Below are 19,416 nucleotides of genomic sequence, written 5' to 3'. Positions count from 1 at the left end.
TGGGCCCAAGACTGTGTGTGTCTAACAAGCTTCCAGGTGATGCTGAAGCTGCTGGTCAACACATCACATGCCATGGTGAGGGACTAGATGTTTCTTATCTCCGTTTCTCCATAAGCATGTGTAGAGAAACAGGGCCTGGGTGCCTGTCCTGGGACCCTCTGCACTGTGTGTTCAGCCTCACTCTGCCAGCCCACCTGTGCCTTATCGGAAGGCAGATGAGGACCAGGAGGATCGTGTGCCTTGGCTCCTCCTCTGATGAGAAGGGTTGTTGTCTGGCGCCACAGAGCACGTGCTGTGACTTGGGCAACACCACTGCTTTCCCACTGACTAGCACAGGGCTTGGGAGACACCAGTCACCCTTGGTGGAAAACATGGAAGAACCCCACCACCTGAAGAAGAGTAGGTAGCCAGTGAAAGCATAGCCATCAGAAGAGTACAGGGCCCTGGACCAAGAGTGGGCAGTAATAATGAATCCAGGGAGTCCTCTGGGGTGCTTTTAGAGAAATTCACCCTTTGTTCAAGGAATAATTTGTGTTGAGGATAGGCAGATAAACACAGATGTCTGTTGATCACAGGCCCAAGTACATGCTCATCTCCTGTCACACAGACATCATGCAGGTGTAAATCACTAAACAGAAAGGCAATGGTGAAGGAACAAAACACTTCTGTGTTCCTTCCATTTTCTAGTGACTTATTGTGCACTGTCTGTGACTCTATATCAGTAAGGGGGAGCCCAGGATTCCATTGCTCATATAACAAATAGTGAGAGAATTTAGTTCCATATTATGGCCATTTAAGGGGAGACACCCAGGTAGAAGAGAGGGAGGGACAGAGAGAAATACACATAGGTGATAAGAAAGAAAGATACTATCTCCCAAGGAGAGAGGTGAAGGGTAAGAAGAACCAAATGGTAAGGAGAGAGAACAGGAAGGAGCCTATGACTGTGCAGCCATGGAGGCTGATGGGTTCCAAGTTATTTCCAACACTCCCTGGGACACACACCACCTCAGAATGGAAGGAGCTGACAGGCACATAAAGCTGTATTTGCTCTCCTTTCAAGGGACCGCGAGTAGTGGGAAATACCAACACAACTTAACTATATCCTGATCTGGTCCCTACTGTCGCCTTTTCCCCCTAATGGTTTGCCTGTTAGAAAGCAGCACTACGGTCTTCAGGAAGAGAGGGGGTAGCAGCGATGCTGTCTAGGGGAGGAAACACGTAGGACAGAGTGAAATATCTAGAAATCCTTCAAGATTGATGGCATACCTAGGGGCAAGGGCCAGACTCCAAAACCACTTCCAAGTGTTGGTCTGGTGATGCCTCCCCCAGGGAGTGCATCTTTGGCTCGGGGATTTCCCACTAGGAGGACCACTCTAGAAGTTGTGCAAAATCTTGTCCTCGAAGGGGCAGCAGCAGCCGAGAGCCCACTGGGGCCTGGTCTCCCGGCATTGGAGGCCCCGTCAGAACACACCCCACGAGAGGCCCTGTCAGAACACAGCTGCCCAGCTGCCATGATCCCCAGTACCCCAAGGGGCTGTGGTCACTCACCAGGGCTCCACTGCTTAGCAGAATCACAAAGATAATAAAGCTCTCAAACCAGCTGTGCTTCACTATTTGATAGCAGGTTTTCCGAAGTTTCCACCAAATGATCCAGGGGGACTGTGTCCAGCCTGTAGCGCAGCGTGGAGAGCAGCGACCCAAGCCTGCAGGAATGAGGACTGGCACCATCACCGGTGCCTGCAGCAAACCCCTGGGCAGCTTCACTCTCCGCCCCACCTTCCCTCAAGTGCATCCCTGGCCTTTGTGATTCCTTCCCTACAGGGCCCTCAAACCCCTGGAATCTGTGACTTGATTTGGTTAATATTGTGGGGTGGGAGTGACAGAATGCTCATTCTGAGCCCAGCCTTGACAGGCTTTACAGCTCTGTTTGCTCTCCTGAACCACCTCCACAGAAAAGCAGATTGGGTCAGCCCACTGGTTCCAGAATAGACATGTGGTACGGGGCCAAGCTGCCCTGATGGGCCCAGGCCAGATCAGCTGAGCCCCGCTTGTTACCCACTCACATGAATGGAGCCGGCCAAGGCCAGCACAGGCAACCAGCCTGGAGGGCGGAATCTCTCAGACACGTGTTGATTAGGCAGCAATTTTTTGGCAATAATAAGGTGTTCCAGGAACTAAGGGGATGAAGTAAGGGTGGGCACAGGCTTTGTGAACCACCTAAACCAAGCAGGGAAGAATTTGATCAATGTCCAGGTGTTTACACGTAGCTGAGCATCTGCTCCCAGCATACAGGCTGTCAGCATGAACACATCTCCATGCTCACCTGTCTCCTCCTCCCTCCCTCATACCCTCTAGATGCTCACTTCACGGTGGTCACAACATTCCATTCAGTCCTCCTCCTCAGCCCCTGTGAGGTTTCTGCCTAGCCCTCCTATCTCCATTTTTCAGAGCATCAGTAGGTTAATTTCCCTAAACAGCTATTTTTTTCTGCTTTTATTACACTCCTCCCTCCCACCAGAAACCCAACTTTTCTTCACCATCCCCACTGTTGATATCCTGTGCACACCTTAAGGACCATTCACATGTAAATCAGGACAATAGCAATCTATCCCTAGCCTGACGTCTGACCCCGCCAGCAGCTTTGGGGCTGTCAAACAACCTGGAGTGAGTGGAAATCCACTCTCGGTGATCTTTGTGAGACCAGACTAGTCTCAAATTTAGGAGAAATTTTTAATATTTAGATTCACTCATTCATTTATCTATTTATCTATCTATCTTCTATCAGTGTTTGTTAAGCCCATAATCTGGGTCAAATTCTATTCTCAGATTAGAAATACAATATTGACTAAGCCACTGCCTTTGTTTTTAAGGGCCTCACAGGGGAGAGAGGCACAAATAAATTACCCGCAATGAATACAGGACAGAATGAAGGCACCACTACATCCACTCAAGGAATCATAAAAGGCTGCATTTTCTGATTGCTTATTATGGGCCAGATATCTTTCAAGTGATTTACATTCACTCATTTAATGCCCACAGCAACTCTCTGCAGTAGATACTATTATTATACCCATTTTATGAATGAGGCACAGAGCAGCGAAGTAGATTGAACCAGTCACACAGCTAGTCAATGGAGAGGCAGCATTTGAGCTCTGGCAGTCTGCCTCCACAGCTGAAGGCCCTAATTGCAATGCTATTCTGCTTCCAGATAAAAATCTTAAGGGATGAGTTGAGGGCCTGGCAGGGTCTCCAGCCACCTGGACTTATGGTGGAGTTCTCTTGGTCTATGACCTCAAATATATATACTCTGACAAAGGCTGTCCTGGGGACTATACAAAGTCACAGACATATTGGCCCAATGGGCTTTCTAGAAGAGTTCTCTAGAGTTTCTACCCTGGTTGTTGGGCTGTGTAAGTTGAACCCACCTGAATCAAGAATTTCCTGAAACCCCCTTTGCCTAGACCTGATAATGGCCCCAAGAACCTCTATGGGTGCCTTTCTTCACTTTCTCTCCAGTACAAGTAGAAGAAGGCATCCATCAAAGCCAAAGAGCTTCAAAGAATAAGAGAATCCCATCCAAATATCCTGGGAACTGGATGCAGAAATACTGCCACTTACCTTTGGGAAAACATCTCTCTGGCTCCTTTTTGGGAACCATTTCCAGTACCCATCCCAAGGGATCATGCGGATCAATGGTGCTACATTCTGAGAGCACACTGATAGCATCAGACATCTACACAACAGAACAAAGGACAGGGGGAATCACTTACCAAGACCCTTTCACAGTGGTAGTACCCAACCCCGCATTGTTTGACTTCTTCAAGAGAAAGCAAACTAGGCAAAGGCTCCTAGATACGAGAGTATTTAGAATGTGTCCCTCTAATTGGATCCTTTTCTAAATGCTCTGACCAGCCCTGACTTCAGAGGAAAATCTCTAATTGCTCTCCCATGGCTGAAGAAAGGCAGGGTGTATGAAGACACAGTACCTCAACATTTTCCTCCCTATAAGTTGCACCTCTGATCCACTTCCCAAATAGGGAAGCCAGGTGAAGAAGAGAGAAGAAGAGGCTACTTTACTGAGACTGTAATTTTCAGCTATCTCTACTCCTGGAATAACAGGTCTAGACCAGTGGTTCTCATTGATTTTATCTCCAGGAGACATTTTGGCATGTCTAGAGACACTTTTATCTTACAACTGAGGCATGCCATTGATATCTAGTGGGTAGAGGTTGTGGATGATGCTAAACACTCTACAATACACAAAACAGCCCTTGGCACCAAGAACTATCCTGCTCTAAATGTCACAGCGGAGAGATGGAAAAACCCGGTCTAGATCTTTGTGTAAGATCTGACTCTGGCAGTTTGTTCTGCAATAATCTTGATATTTTTACAGAATGATGGTCTTGGAGAAGGTGTACAGGATGAGTCTTCAAGGAACACCCTGGGAAAATTACCTTTCGGAGATCCTGTACTGACAGATGAACATCATCATCAGGAAACATATCAATTTCCACATGTTGAGCTCCTGGGCTGGTGAACTTCCTGGTCTCCTGATGGAGCTCATAGGCCTGACACAGAGAAGCATGGATTAATAAGCCTCCTAGGCATCTCACTTGAGGTGCAACAAGTTTGAATTCTATTCCAACACTTGAAATTGTAGACTGGGTTGAAGTTCTTCCACTTAAGACAGAAAGCCAAACAAAGTGTGGCCAATGCTTGGAATTGCAATTATATAAGGGTGAATACCTAGAGAGGCCAGAGAAAGTACAGCCTCAGGAACAGGACCTGGGCAAAGGCACCCACTAGTTCAACAACTGGATCAGCAATATGACTAGTATCACATTAGACAAGAATCCCACGATGGCAATTGAGACTTGGTTCTGAAATGGATGTCCTAGAAGGGCCTATTAAAGATATCACAGGACTTAGACTGCAAGGGAGTAGATCCTCTCACTAAAAATGAGCTTTCAAACTAGCATTCCAAAACATATGAGGAGACAAACATAAAACCAGTAGCACCCCAAAATTAACTACTGAGAGGTGAACTTACTCAAGAAAAAAAATTAATATAATAATCTGAAAGTGTCATTAAAATTAGTAAGTTTAGGTTTTAATAAAAAAGATACGTAGAGCTTCATTTATTGGATGGCAGTATAGGAGCTCTGTGGACATGCATCTGGAGGAAATAAGCATAAACCATAAAAAATATTTTTAAATAAATCATTTAAAGTCTCTGGAAATTATTCTAAGGGCACACAGCAAATGAAGAAGTATTTATTCAATAAAATACAAAAAATTTAATAATAATAGCAGGAGTCCATGGCACTTGACCCATAACCTTCTCTCTCCCTCCCCATCCCCCAGCTCAGTTTGATGGAAGCCCAACTCTAGGCATGTGTGACCAAGAAGGTGAGGTTTCCTCTACCCTCACCTCCCAATCAAGGTATATTTTTCTTGCCAGAAGATGTAAGTCGCCTAGCTTTTCTTATCCCTTCAAACTCTGAGTTAAAGAGGCTAAGTTCCTCCTGGAAAATAAGCCCAACATTTTGGGCTTCCTTTTTCAAACCAGCCTCCATTCATAGGACAGACAATCTATTCTGGGTTCAACAGCTTGATAATACTAGTCATCACCCCACCTAGTTTGTAGGCCAGAGCTTCCATGCAGGAAGAGGGAAGCTGAGAGGGTGAGAGGCTACTCTTCCCCAAGTACCTGGAGTAGTGGCTAAGGGATCCTGCCCAGAGTGTGAAGAAATCTAAAAAAATTCACTAGAAGAAGCAATACATTTGAACTGGCAGAAGGAAGAATTGGTGAACTTGCAGAGGGATCAATAGATTATGCAATCCAAAGAGCAGAGAGAAAACTTTAAAGAAACTCAGAGGAATGTGGGACACCATTAAGTACACCAACTAGAAAGAAAGGAGAAAGAGGAGCATAAAAATACTCAAAGAAATAATGGCTGAAAATTTCTCAAATTTAGCTAAAAATATTCATCTACACATCTAAGAAGCTCATAATACTCATCAAAGTAGGATAAACCTTTGAGGTTAACCAAACCTCAGGATAAACCAAAGAGATCCACACCTACATGCATCTGAAATGATGAAAGACAAGGAGAAGAGTGGCTCATAATGTACCAGGGGATCCCAAAGAAATTACCATTTTAGAAACAATGGGGACTAGAAGGCAGTGGGATGGTATATTAAAAGCACTGAAATTAAAAAGCAAATGTGAACCAAGATTTTAATATCCAGCAAAACTATCTTTCAAAAGCAAAGGTGACATAAAGACATTCCCAGATAAATAAAACCAGAATTCTTTGCTAGCTAACTCACCTTACAAGATATACTAAAGGAGATCCTTCAGGCTGAACGCAAGTGATGCTAAATGGCAATAAAGGTCCACACAAAAAGGCAAAGAGCACAGGAAAGGGTAAATATGTAATTATTAAAGATAATATAAATGTATACCTTCCCTTTCTTCTCTTAACTGATTTTTTTAAAATTGTGTAAAATAATGTTTAAAATTAATGTACTGTTGGGCAAGTAACATATAGAAATAAAATATATTTGATAGTAACAGCACCAAAGAGATGAGTGGAAGCAAAGTTCTACTGGAGCAAGAAAATGCCATATGAAGGTAACTGCAATTCACAGAAATAAAGGAAGAGAGCCAGAAATGGTAAATAAGAAAATAAAAAAATAAGCTCTATAAATATATACTTGCTTTCCTTTCTTTTCTCAGCTTCTCTAGCAAACACTGTGAAAATAAGACAAACGAACTGAGTTCCACCTCCCTGCAAATCCAGCTATGCCAGAAAACATGATGGGTTTGTCAGGCTAACAAGGCCTGAAACAAAATGGAGTCAGATGGCCACGTATTGACAGGAGACCACACATGTATTCTTATCCTTAGAAGAACTACGAAATGAAGTCTACTCTCCAAAGCAGAGACGGTCCTTTATATGGCCCTGCTACTACTGCCAAACAGACAATGGCTGGAAAATCAGTCAGATGTGACTTACATCAACCAATCAAGTCTCAACAAGCTTTCACCCCTCACTTACAGGCCAGTGTGGGGAACTGGGCAGAAAACTACTATGACCACAACCTCTTCTCTTTGTTTCCTTGGAGTGACTTTTGGTTCCTAGCCAAGGGCTGCACCTCCCCAGTTTGCAAATTGCTTCTTAACAATAAGGTTCTTCTTAATTAAATTTCTTGTTTTACAAGAGATTTGTCAGCAATATAATTATATAAAACAGTAACAATAAAAATGTATTGCTGGGCTTCTAACATATATAGATGTAATATGTATAATAAAAAATAATACAAAAACAGTGGAGAGAGAATAGAGCTATATGAGTAATGTTTCTGTATCTCACTGAAATTAGGTTAGTTTAAACCAGCCATTGATTCTGATAGGTTAGTTTAATATGGTAGTTTCCAGAGTAACCAATAAGAAAATAACTTTAAAAAACTGGGAAAAAAATCATTAAAAGAATTAAGATGTTATACTGGGAAGTATTCAAATAATGTAAAATAAGGCAGTGAAGGAGAAGAGAAATAAAAAAGATGAGACATTAAAAAACAGTAAAATATTAGAGGAAAAAAACTAGATCAATAATAATATTAAACATGAATTGGTTAAACAATTCTAAACAAAATCAGAAATTGTCAGATTGAGTAAGAAAACAAGCTCCAGATTATGCAATGTCTACAAAGGACACATTTTAGATTTGAAAATACAAATAACTTGAAAGAAAAAAATAGGAAAAAAATGTTATACAAGCAGCAACCATAGAAAAATGGAGCAACTATATTAATATCAGACTTTAAATACACTTTAAAATAGACTTTAAAATAAATGTTTACTACAGAAAGGGAAATTTTATAATGATAAAAGCACTAATATATCAGAAAGATAAAACATTTATAACATATATGCACTTAACAGAAGAGCCACAAAATATATTAAGCAAAACTGATAGAATTAAAAGGAGAAATATACAGTTAATAGTTGGAGAGTGCAAAAACCCATTTTCAGAAATGAATACAACACTAAGTAGACGATCAACAAGGAAACAGAAGACTTGAACATTATAAACCAATTATGCCTTATAGCCATCTATCGAGCACTCAACCCCACATAGCATGCACATTCTTCTCTAGTGTGCATGGAACACTTCTAGGATAAACAATATTCTAGGCCACAAAACAAGCATCAATAAATTTTAAAGGATTGAAATTGTATAAAGCACGTTCTCTGATCACACTGAAGCAAAATTAAAATTTAATAACAAAAAGACATTTGAAGAATTCACGTGTATGTGGAAATTAAACAAAACATCCTTAAATAAATAACAGATCAAAGAAGATATAACAAAAGAAATCAGAAAAGGCTTTAAGATCCATGGATATGAAGATATAATATGCCAAAATTTGTTAGATGCAGCTAAAGCAGTGCCTAGAGGGAAATTTATGGCTATAAGCACCTACACAAAGATTCCTTAGAATAGAAACAAAACCATTTTAAGAACAGAATAAATAAATTACACTTCATCAAAATTAAAAGTTTCTGCTCATTGAAAGATACTATTAAGAAAGTAAAAGCTGAACCAGACAGAGAATACATGCAATGTACATATCAGACAAAGGACTTCTTATTCAGAATATGTAGCAAACTCTTACAACCCCATAATAAGAAAACAAATCCCTCAATAAAACCAGGCAAAAGGCCTTTCACCAATGAAGATATGTTATGCAATATCATTATCTATCAGTGAAATAATAATTAAAACCACAATGAAGTACCACTACAAACTCATTAAGATGCTTAGAATGAAGAAGGCCGACAACATCAAACATTGGCAAGGATGTAGAGCAAATGGAATATACCCCATACTCTGCTGGTGGGATGCAGTATGTTACAACACCCGTGCAAAATTCAGGACTATACAAACAGCCTTGCTGCATCCAGAATGAAGTCCATAGTTGATTATTTAGGGTATCCATCACCCTGTCACTTCCTGTCACTTCCTGACAGCCCTCATCTTCTACCACCCCTTACCCACGAGCCCCTCATTGGTCCCTGCAGAGACTGAGTTTGTTGACACCACTGTCTCCTTGTCTATGCCACTTAGTTCACTTTCCACACTTCCTTTCCTCACTTGTCAACCAATCCTTCTTTATATTTCTTTTAGGGCTCAACCAAAGATTCCCCTGTATCCCCAGGTCACACTGATCTCACCCTCTGAACTCCTCTGACACCTCCGATCTGGGTTACATGCGCAGGACCATGATTAGAACCAGCCTTGGGATATGTATGTGGTGTTGAGGGGCAGCCCCACATTTTACACCCTTATTATTCCTGCACAGTGCTTGGAACAGGGCAGGTAACCAGTGCCCCATGGCAACTCTAGCTTCGTGTGACCTCTAAGTTTATGTGTGAACCTTCATACCTGTTTCCTGGCCTCAGGTTGTATGACAGGCTGTGCATTATCTTCACCAGGAAATTCAACATCATCTTCTTCCTCTGCAAGTGGTGCCAACCAAGTCTGGTCATGGCCAACAATCAAGGTGTGTGGTGCAGAAAGGTGTGCACCAAACTCCTCCCAGGTCCCCGGGCCCTTTTTCACCTCTGTGACCAAGGGAATGATATCTTTGCTCTCTGCAGCAGGGCCTGCAGTCACCTCTTTTTGCTTTGGTAAGTTTTGCTTCCTGCACCACTTGCAACAAAAATGCTTAAGAGTATATATCACAAAACAAAAAGCCTGGTGGAACCGATTTAGGGCTAACTGGACTTTGGTTTTCTTGGCCTCTCCATCCAAGTTTCCATCCCTCTCCTCGTTGCTGAAGGAATTGAGCAGCAAGGCAATGAAGAGGTTGAGCACCTGGCGAACAAGGAAAGTGTAAAGCTTAGCAAAGCAGAGGACACAGTAGGTTTTCAGGACAATTTTCCCCCAATATCCAATACAAAGGCAAATGAGAGTGCATGTCCTTCTGTCTCCAAAGGAAGTTCATCTATAAAATAAATAAAAGGAGAGAAGATGTAAGAAGTAATAGAGACAGCAAGATAAGACAAAAGAAAAATTGGAGTTAAAGGGTACAAATAGCCAAAACCAGGTTATCCACACAAAAGCAACATGTATTGTGGACCCTGGCCAGGGTAAAGCAGAATGGTAGAGCCACGTGGCAAAATCAAGTGTGTATTCCTTGGGGATCAGACAGAATCACAAGGGGTTTTTGCTGGAACTGCCCACATGGATAGTTTGCAGTCCTACCAGGAGTCACAGTCGTAAGAAGGGCCAGAGGAAGAAATAGAATCATTTATTCCCTCATCCTTTCTTTTTATAAATAAGAAAAATAAACCTTCCTTAGTGAACACTCCTTATTGGTCAAATTGAGTCACAAGCCCTACCTCAGCCAATCACTGGCAAAGAGAACATGATTATTTTAGAATAATCACAGGAGCAGAACGGACAGTGGGGCATCAGTCAACCCAAGCACACGAGACAAGGTTTCACTTCATGCTTCTCACACCTTCCTCGAGCCAAACTTAAGTGCAGATTTTTAATGTCATATAATATAACATTCAGTTTGTAATATTATGTTTAAAATGACAATTTTCACTAGTGAAGTATTGCGAAGGAAGCTTATGCATTTTTTAGTCCACAGACTTTAAAAAACTCTAAGACACTCACCACGAGTTTTCCTACCACCATGATCAACAGGAAGACAATAATGCACAGTGGTTTATCAGCTTCTTGCATACATTCCCACATGTTTTCGATCCATTCCCCACAGAGGATGCGGAATACCACCAGAAAGGAGTGGTAGAAATCCCCCATGTGCCAGCGTCGAAAACAGGGGGTTGTAGAGTCACAGGATTTCGCATTTTTCTTTTCAGCATTGAATTTATAGCCAAAAAGCTGCATGCCAACCACTGAGAAAATAAAGACCACAATGGCCAGGACAACAGTCAGATTTCCAAGGGCTCCAACAGAGTGGCCAATAATCTTAATCAATGTGTTTAAAGTTGGCCAGGATTTGGCTAACTTGAAGACCCTCAGCTGTAAAAACAGACAATAAAAAAAAAATGGAAGAAAAGCCAGTTAAGGACAAATTCCATCTGCTCAGGAATAAAGTCAATGGCGTGTTCCCAAACCAGAGCATTTATGACTTTCAAAAATCTTTTCAAAGCTATCCATCCTAAACACAGTCACACAACTTCCTGTCCCAATCTCTTACCTGTGTCTACTTTGTGTTTCAAACATGGAAATATTTTGTTCTAATTTTTTAAAAATCATGAGGAATTTGCGATCACAATGGTGGAACTGAACATACATATCCTGTATACATTTCCTGTTTTGGAATCCTATACAAGATACTAGGGATCAAAAGATCTGACTTGAGAGCCAAGTCTAGTCCATTTTCTGTTTTTGTATGTCCGAAGAGGTAAGAACGTTTCTTACATTTTTAAATGGTCGGAAAATAATCAAAAAGGATGCTTCATTACATAGGGGAACTGTAAGGTTTTCACATCTCCCTGTCCATAAACAAAGTATTATTGGAATGCAGCCCCACCCATTAGTTCTCAAGTATTTGTGGCTTCTTTTGTGCTATGATAACAAGGTTGAATGACTTTGACAGAGACCATGTGGCCTGTAAGGCTGAAAATCTTCACCATCTGACCTTTTACAGAAAGTTTGCTAACTCCTCTTTATATAATTCAGGTCACAAGTTTGAATCTAAACTTTGTAACAGTGATGAGAGTAAGATAATGCTCTGTACCCAGGAGAGAAAAAGCATCAGCTACTCAAGACACACACATCTTTTTCAAAGAGAAACTTTTCCATGGGACCTTCCAGACCTTGCAGGAGACAATAACCTTAAAGAAAGCACAGCAACTACGTTCACACATTATTTGCTATATTAACTTTTAATGGGAACCACTGGTTGTACTCCAAAGTACAGTCCTTTGAAGTATCAACTGTGTGGGGGTGGAAATATGGCAGGTCAGCAGGACTTAAGTTCCAAGAGAACGACCAAGCTGCCTATGCAGAGGGGAGCCAGGGGGAGAAATCATCTCAAGGAGAAATGTTTCTCTTCTTAGACAGACAACACCACAGAGTTCCTCGCCTCAGAGCATGGCTGTAATGACCCTCAGCAATCATAAAGCTAATGTAATTTCACTCACCTGAGTGCCAGTAAGGCTTTAGAAGAGCAGCCTATAATGCCTGACTTGGAGCAGTGAGATGTCCTGACATTCCCCAAGTATAAATGTATGCGTAGGTAACTGAATCAAACACCTTACTCTGCAGGCTTAGAAATCCTATCTATCCCCCTCCAAAAACAGTAAATCTTTGGTGGAGGACAAAAGGCCACTTTTTTGTAGTCTTCCAATTCCCCTGTCAGATGCAGTTTCCATGCAGGCCTCTCTGCTATGCCTCTGGCCCTATCTTGTCTCCAGCCTGGACTGTAGACTCCTTGAAGACAGTGCTTTCCTCATGGCTGAGCCTTGGCATGTGTCAGCTCAGAGCGGGGACTCAGCAAAGTTGCCAGAATGCTCCGGTGATTTGTGGATGGAGGGTGAAGACTGCAGGACAGGAATATGGCAGGCACAGCAGTGCGGAGGGTCCCTACAGGAAGGAGCCTGCTGCCTGCACTGCCCCTCCTGGGCTTCAGCCCCAATGGGGAGCCCAGATGTGTGGGTACCTGGCTCAGAGCCCCATGGGGGAAGGCTCATTGCAGGGGTCACACACAATGCAAAGAGCAAACTCCTGCCACCAGAAGACACAGTTTTGTGCCAGGTTGCTTCAAGGGTCATCTTGTGGGGGAGTAGGGAGTAGGGGTTCAGCTGAGAGAAGACCCTTGGGGCTCCCAGGAGTATTAAAGAACTAGGCAGGAAGAGAAATGCGTTTGATTCTCGGGTTAAGGCAAGATGAGTTAAAGTTTAATCCAAAAGAGCTACTGAACTCACTCAAGACTCCCTCCAATCCTGGCAGCTAATTATTCAGTAAAATAAGACAATGAATGCCTTACCACTCTTAAGGAACGGAAAAATGGCCAACTTTGTTTCCCCATAATTATACTGATCATCACATCTGCAAAGCTCAGAAGAGCAACAATGCTGTCAAAAATGTTCCAGCCTCGGCGAAAGTAGTAGTAGGGATCTAGTGCGATGATTTTTAGGCACATTTCTGCCATAAAGATGCCAGTGAAAACCTACAGTGAGACAAAGAAGAATGAGGAAAGGAAGCTACCTCTCCTTGGAGATACACTTTTAAGAATGGTCCGAGGGAATTACAGAAGTTCCAAATGGAAATATAATATACTCTCCTGTTGGTACAATACACCCTAAAGTGCATGGAAAAGAGAACCCCACTCTGCCTCTGTGGGCTCCTGCCCACTCCTTAGTACCATTCCGACATTCCCAAGCTTGTGGACATCAGGATGCAGAATAATTATTTCCAATTCTGTTGAATATAAGGCAAAATTGGCTTCTTTGTAGATGGTACAGTGACAGGATGTGTCTGGTGATACCTCCTCCAAGTTCTCTTTCAAATACTAAGAAAAACTCCAACACGGAGGGGCCACAGCAGCTCTGAGCACTGAAGGCGAGCATCCTGCCTAAAGCCGGGTCCGGGAGGGGTCTGCCTGACCACCCAGCCTCAATACCCAGACCAGACAAAACCAAAAGGGGGCCCCGAACCGAGAGCTGAAAATCACTGCCGGGGACAGAAAATGTCTTTGAGCAACTCGATATGGAGGATAAACCCAGATTGGTTATGGCTGGAAGGAGGTTAGCTGTGGAACATAGTCCTAAAAACTCACTCAGGACACAGGATCTAGAAAAACAGCCAAGAATTTAAAAGAGGGGCAAGAGTCCCCAAAAGTGCCAAATTATGTAATTTCAATGGGCAAAAATAATTTGTCGTTGTAAATTAGATAAATAAGAAATTTGCAGAATGTTGAAATAAGTAGCCAAATTCAAAACTAAAGTGATCTTCTCTATTTTTGTCAAGAGAAAGTGAGGCATTTCTTCATGGCCAACAGCACATTCATAGCCAACATACACAAACACACACAAATGAGAAAACAATGGTATGGAAATAATAAGGTAATATTGAGACTGTCAGAAGACACTCCTCTGCAGTATTGGAAAAGATAGATCAATAACCCATAAATGTTTAAATGTACTTATCAAAAGTTATAGATGATGGGCTTTTATAGGTGATTCAATGACTTAACTATTTATTTTAAAATCCCTAAGGTAAAATGATGTGTTAAAATAAAGGGGTGGATAGGCAGAGGTCAGTCCAAGATAGGGAAATAAAAAGAAATCCAGGTGGCAGGGAAGACTGAAAGCTGTCTTTTCCTTTCAAACCCTGCTGCCTACCCCTGCCCTAGGCCACAGTGGGTCCTAAAAGAAGTCAGTGTTGCCTGTTCCAGCTAATACGCCGCACTGGCCCCCATCCCCTTGGACACATTCCTCCTCCTGTCTCCTTCAGGCATTAGATGGCTAGTCTCACAGCATCCCTAGATGGATGCCTTGGGACCATTGGTACTGCAATCAAATTCAATTACTATTTTATGGCTTCTTGGGAGCTTGGTGCGCTCTGCTGATTCAAACGATCCCAAAGCCCAGAGTCCACTTCCAAGTCCAGTCCCACAGAACTCGACAGGCCAGCTTAATCCTGCCCCACCCCTTCAAGAAAGGACGTTTGACTGTGTTCTTTGGAATTGAAGCCTCCGACGCCTCCCTCTACCACCATGGTGACACGATGGATGAGGTGGCTGCCACCTTTGTCATGTGTGTCTAGGGTTGGGGCACATGCAACAGGCCAGCTCTCCATACTTTCCAATTTTCAGGAGCCGGGGTACAGCTGCTGCCTGTATACTTGGATACCAAGTGTCCCCATGCCCCCACCTGCCCCTGGAGAGTTGAAGGAGAATGTCATTTAACTAGCCAGCTTCCAACTACAAAGTGCAGCTTCACCTTGACACCCGGGATGTCTACTCAGAGGGAAACCTGAGAGGGGCTTTTGTCACTTCCCACAGTCAGACCAGCAAATGAAGGGATGTACAGACCACCTTTGCATTTAGGAAACCCTGTCCAGGGGGACAACTCTGTATTCTCTGGGTATTCTCTGGAACTTATCCAATAATTCCACCCACCAGGTGCTGAAAGGTGGATCTGCTTGCCTCTGCTGAGGCAGGGCCATGGTCCAGAGGGGACAGTGTTCTGCCTCCAAGCGAAACACTGTCAGGCCATTTCTGGGATATTTCAGCAGGAGATAGCTGAGTCTACTGGCCTGGAGTCTGGAAGACCCCAGCCAAGCAGACAGTACTGTGTGTTAGGTTTGTCATGTAGCTTGGCCTCTAGCCAGATCCATGCATACATTTGGGAAGAAGGCAGAAACTTAAGGAACTTAAATGCAAACTGTTTGCAAGGAGAACTGCCTGTCCTATGCTGCAGTCTCACTGCATCCCTGCTCCAGGGAGGGATGTGGAACGAGGGGTGACAGGCACCTGTCTCTGCTTCTACTCCATCCTAAACTTGATGCATAGAAGCAGCTCTGTGAACCAACTCTGGATTCAGTATGTACAGAGGGCTCTGATCAATGTATAAAATTAACTTAAGAACTATGAACACACATATCCACACACACACTGCCCAGCAATACTCTGCAGTGCTAAAAGTGATCATCTTTGCTGGCAGGATCCAGAGTTTCTTCTTTGCATTTCCTTTTTCTGTGTTTTTACTTATTTTTAAAATTAAAACAGGTATGTATTGCTTTCTAAATCGGAAAAATAAAACTTGAAGAAGAATTTTAGCCTATTAGCTAATTAGAGTAGAACATTCAGTGGGTAATTATTTGCTATTCTGTTATTTGGGAAACTAAGTTTCCCTTAGGAAAAATACCTTCAGCAGGAACTATGAACTGAAGTGAAGAGTTCTTGAAAAATCAGTTCCCCTATCTTAGTTTTCCCAATTTAACTTGAGACTGAATCCACCCAATGAGAAACACACTGAAACAAGCTCAAGTCTGGAAATCCAAGCCCACCCTACCTCCTCCCAGCAAAATTAACTCCCATAGCTGCCAGGCCCTGACCCTCCACCGCAGGGGGAATAACCCCAAGTGATGGCAGTCACATTATCTTGTGACAAATGATGTCATCAGCATCACTGGGGAGCATGGTACTCATTAGCATGGGTCTCTGGATATGGTTGATGTTTTCTTGGTTATCCCAGACAGGTAGCCTTTGAAGCTGTCTACTTACTTCTGGCTTACTCCTGGATGACTAGTCATCCTCTGGATTTTTCAAGAACTCTTCAGTTCATAGTTCTGCAGAAGGTACTTTTCCCAAGGGAAACTTGGTTTCCCAATAACAGAAATAAATAATTACCCACTGACTGTTCTACCCTAATTAGCTAATGAGCTAATGGGCTAAAATTCTCCACCAGATGACAAAGAACACCTTAACATACTAGAGGGCCTATACAGGGTCCAGAGAAAAGCACTGAACTGGGTAAAACCAAAATCCGAACAGTTGTTTCCTACTCTATTTAAGAGGACCAAAACTCTAGGACCAAAACTCACAAAATATTTAAACTTTAAAAGAGTTATAATTCAAAGTTTGAAATATGCTTTATATTTTAAAAAGCCTCAAGTTACCAAATTCCCTATATACAACATATTCTCAAAATGTGGGTCCATTTTGTAATGCTCCATGGCCAAGAAGACAGTGTTGATTATGATGCAGATGGTGATCGCCAGCTCAGAAAAGGGGTCAGTCATCACGATTCTCAGGGCCTTCTTAACGCACAGCCACCGGGGGCTGCAGCCCCACACAAGGTATTTGGAGGCCAGGTTTTCTCCACATTGGAGGCAAGGCTCCTGTGATTTCTCTTGTTCTGGAGAAGAATCAAAGAGCAGGTGAAGAGTTAGCTCTGAACCAGTCTGGCCGCTCTCGCCAAGGGGCCTGCCTTCCTCCCCTTCCTAGGTCTCCCATGATTCAACATGATCAAGGAGGGCACTGACTAGCCAGAAAGGCCCCACATACAACATCCATGTGGTACAATTGAGCACTTCAGGGCTTTATGCTGTGCTGAGCATCAGAGAGCTGGGCTGCTCCACTGGAGATGCAGATAGGAAGTCAACACCAACTGGCTGTGAACCGTGGGGAAGACAGACACAAGCCCAGGGCAGATGGTGGTGACAGCTGTGACAGAGGAAGAAGGGGCCAGCAGGGCTCAGGGGAAGGAGACATTCAGGCAGCAGCAGTTGCCAACATTCAAACAAGAGGCATTCTATCAGCTAATAGAGTTCATGCCGTAAGGCAGCTGCACCCCACAACTTCCCTGGCCCTATTTTGGGGACCCGTGCAAGTCCAATAAGGTAATGCAATAAGCTCAAAAGTGCTAAGGACTCATTTGACCTCATCACTTGAGTCCTGCCTTTGAACACCCACACTTTAGCTGGTCCCTATTACCTGCTGTTAATTGGGTCCACTAGATGGTTCCAGCCATCTGCACAGACCTTTTTGGTCCATGCCAGACTCCTCACTCTAACTTCAATGACAACTGTCACCTGCTGGGAGTCCAGTGCCTTCTCCTCTCCATTGATTGTCATAGTCACCGAGACCTCCTATAACTACCAGGCCTGACTAGGGGTCCCTCTGTGCTCTTGGTCCTAAGACCCATCCAAGTCTAGCCAGTTCCCATTGCTACCCAAGTGCCAGCTCAGGTGGGCCCACAGGGAAGGCCCCTTCTGCCATGCCACTTTGCACAAATTCTCCCAAAGGCACAGAAGTCACTGCAGGAATACAGGGGGCTGCAGAAGGCTTTCTGCAGGGCAGGAGAGGCAGAAGGAAGGCCATTTGACAGCAGGCTCTCCATAAGGCTGGGAGCAGAACCTACCCTGCATGGTGATGGTGAGGATGCTGACCGCACTCAGTGCCCTCTGCCTTTGGAAGGGGTCTCCGTGCTCCTCACAGGGATCCAGGGACAGATTCTGGGACAATCGTTTGGTTTGCTCGAGGAGGTGTGGCTGCAAGAGAAGGCAGGCATGGCAGACCTTCCAAGGGAAGAGGCTGCCTCTCCTGGAAACTTCCAACCTTTGTTTCAGGACCACATCCAGTGGTGCCCAGTCTTTTATATAGGTCAACTCACTTCAGCTTCACGGTATGCCAGATGTTCAGTTTTCCCATTTCATAGCCAATAGACGAGAGTATGGTTTGACCATCCATATTTCTCATTATGGACATTTTGAAAGTCCTACTTACAGAAAATTTTCTTTCTCCATGATATATCCATTGTCAACCAAGAGCAAACAAAACTTTACAAAAGCAAATGAGCAATGGAACAGGGTATGAACACAAAGAAGAGTCTAATTTGGAAATGTTTTTGAGGAGCAGATGTAGGGGATGCATTTAGAAAGGTAGATTGGGGCCCTATAGTGAAGAGCGTTGAACAGCTGCCTATGCAGATTTTGAAACAGTCGTTAACTAGAAGGGTCAAAGTAGGTCCCACAAAGTCGACACACTAACCCTCAAGCACTTCCTCAAGCTGTGTGGGCCCGAGAGCTACTGATATCACTATGCCAACAATTCTAATGTCTCTGGAGATTAAAGGGCACTAACTACCTTTATAAACTGCCGGAAAACTCAGCTGTCCTTCCTGACTTCCAAAAGTGCTGCCACGCCAGGACCCCAGAGAAGACTGTCTCTCTGTGCTAGGCTGTTCTGAAGGCAACATGGAAGCTCTCTGTGGCTATCTCCTGTTCCAGTTAAGGGGAAAAGACACTTTATATTAGGCATCTGGGTCTTTGTCTACTGTTTTGCGAAACAAGGAAAACCTTACAAAGTACTTCAGAGTATCTGCAGTCTCTTCAATACGCTGTGACTTGTCAGCAAAGAGCTCAGCCCCAGCCCCTGCCCAGGAGCCCAGAGCCCTGTAGAGGTGGCCATGCTCCCCACCCCATCCACTCCGCAGCACACCCACCTCCGGAGCTCTTCACTCCGCCCTCCACACCTGGTCAACTGCCAGGCTTTATCTCCTGCAGATCACTGTTACTTGCAATCTCTGTTCACCCTCCTGTCCTACCCATAACTGAACCACTGTCTTTCCTTCTCGGATTCCTGCAACCATTTATTTAGTGGCCTCGTCTTGTTCTCTCCAGCCACCTCTCATCAATGCACCCAGAATTTCAAAAAAGTAAATCTGGTCACATCCCTCTTTTGCTTAAAGCCTTTCAATACTTCTTTCCCTTGCCCTCAGTATAAAGGGTGAACTTCTTAGCATGATATCAGGCCTTCTGTGATGGCCCCCATCTCACTCAACAGCTCCTTGCCACACCCCAACCTCATCATGTGCATGTGCACATGTGCACGCACACACCCACATGCACACACTTG

The 19,416-nt window shown here is 43.6% G+C and overlaps 1 protein-coding gene across 2 annotated transcripts in view; it reads right to left on the bottom strand.

Moving 5' to 3' along the window:
• SCN11A (sodium voltage-gated channel alpha subunit 11) overlaps positions 1 to 19,416 on the bottom strand; it is a 110,891-nt gene that overhangs the window by 23,362 nt on the left and 68,113 nt on the right. For both annotated transcript variants that reach the window (XM_057491494.1, XM_057491495.1), the window contains exons 12-19: positions 17,921 to 18,050; positions 16,677 to 16,915; positions 13,039 to 13,221; positions 10,698 to 11,066; positions 9,456 to 9,887; positions 4,455 to 4,568; positions 3,619 to 3,733; positions 1,549 to 1,703 (exon numbers count right to left, since the gene is read on the bottom strand). In XM_057491494.1, coding sequence (XP_057347477.1) covers positions 1,549 to 1,703; positions 3,619 to 3,733; positions 4,455 to 4,568; positions 9,456 to 9,887; positions 10,698 to 11,066; positions 13,039 to 13,221; positions 16,677 to 16,915; positions 17,921 to 18,050 — 1,737 coding nt within the window. The remainder of the gene's footprint in view (positions 1 to 1,548; positions 1,704 to 3,618; positions 3,734 to 4,454; positions 4,569 to 9,455; positions 9,888 to 10,697; positions 11,067 to 13,038; positions 13,222 to 16,676; positions 16,916 to 17,920; positions 18,051 to 19,416) is intronic.

This window comes from Manis pentadactyla, chromosome 14 (genome assembly GCF_030020395.1).
Source record: "Manis pentadactyla isolate mManPen7 chromosome 14, mManPen7.hap1, whole genome shotgun sequence".
Classification (NCBI taxonomy): Eukaryota; Metazoa; Chordata; class Mammalia; order Pholidota; family Manidae; genus Manis; species Manis pentadactyla.
The sequence above is the reverse complement of the archived record's forward strand: the minus strand, read 5'-3'. Positions and strand labels throughout refer to the sequence as shown.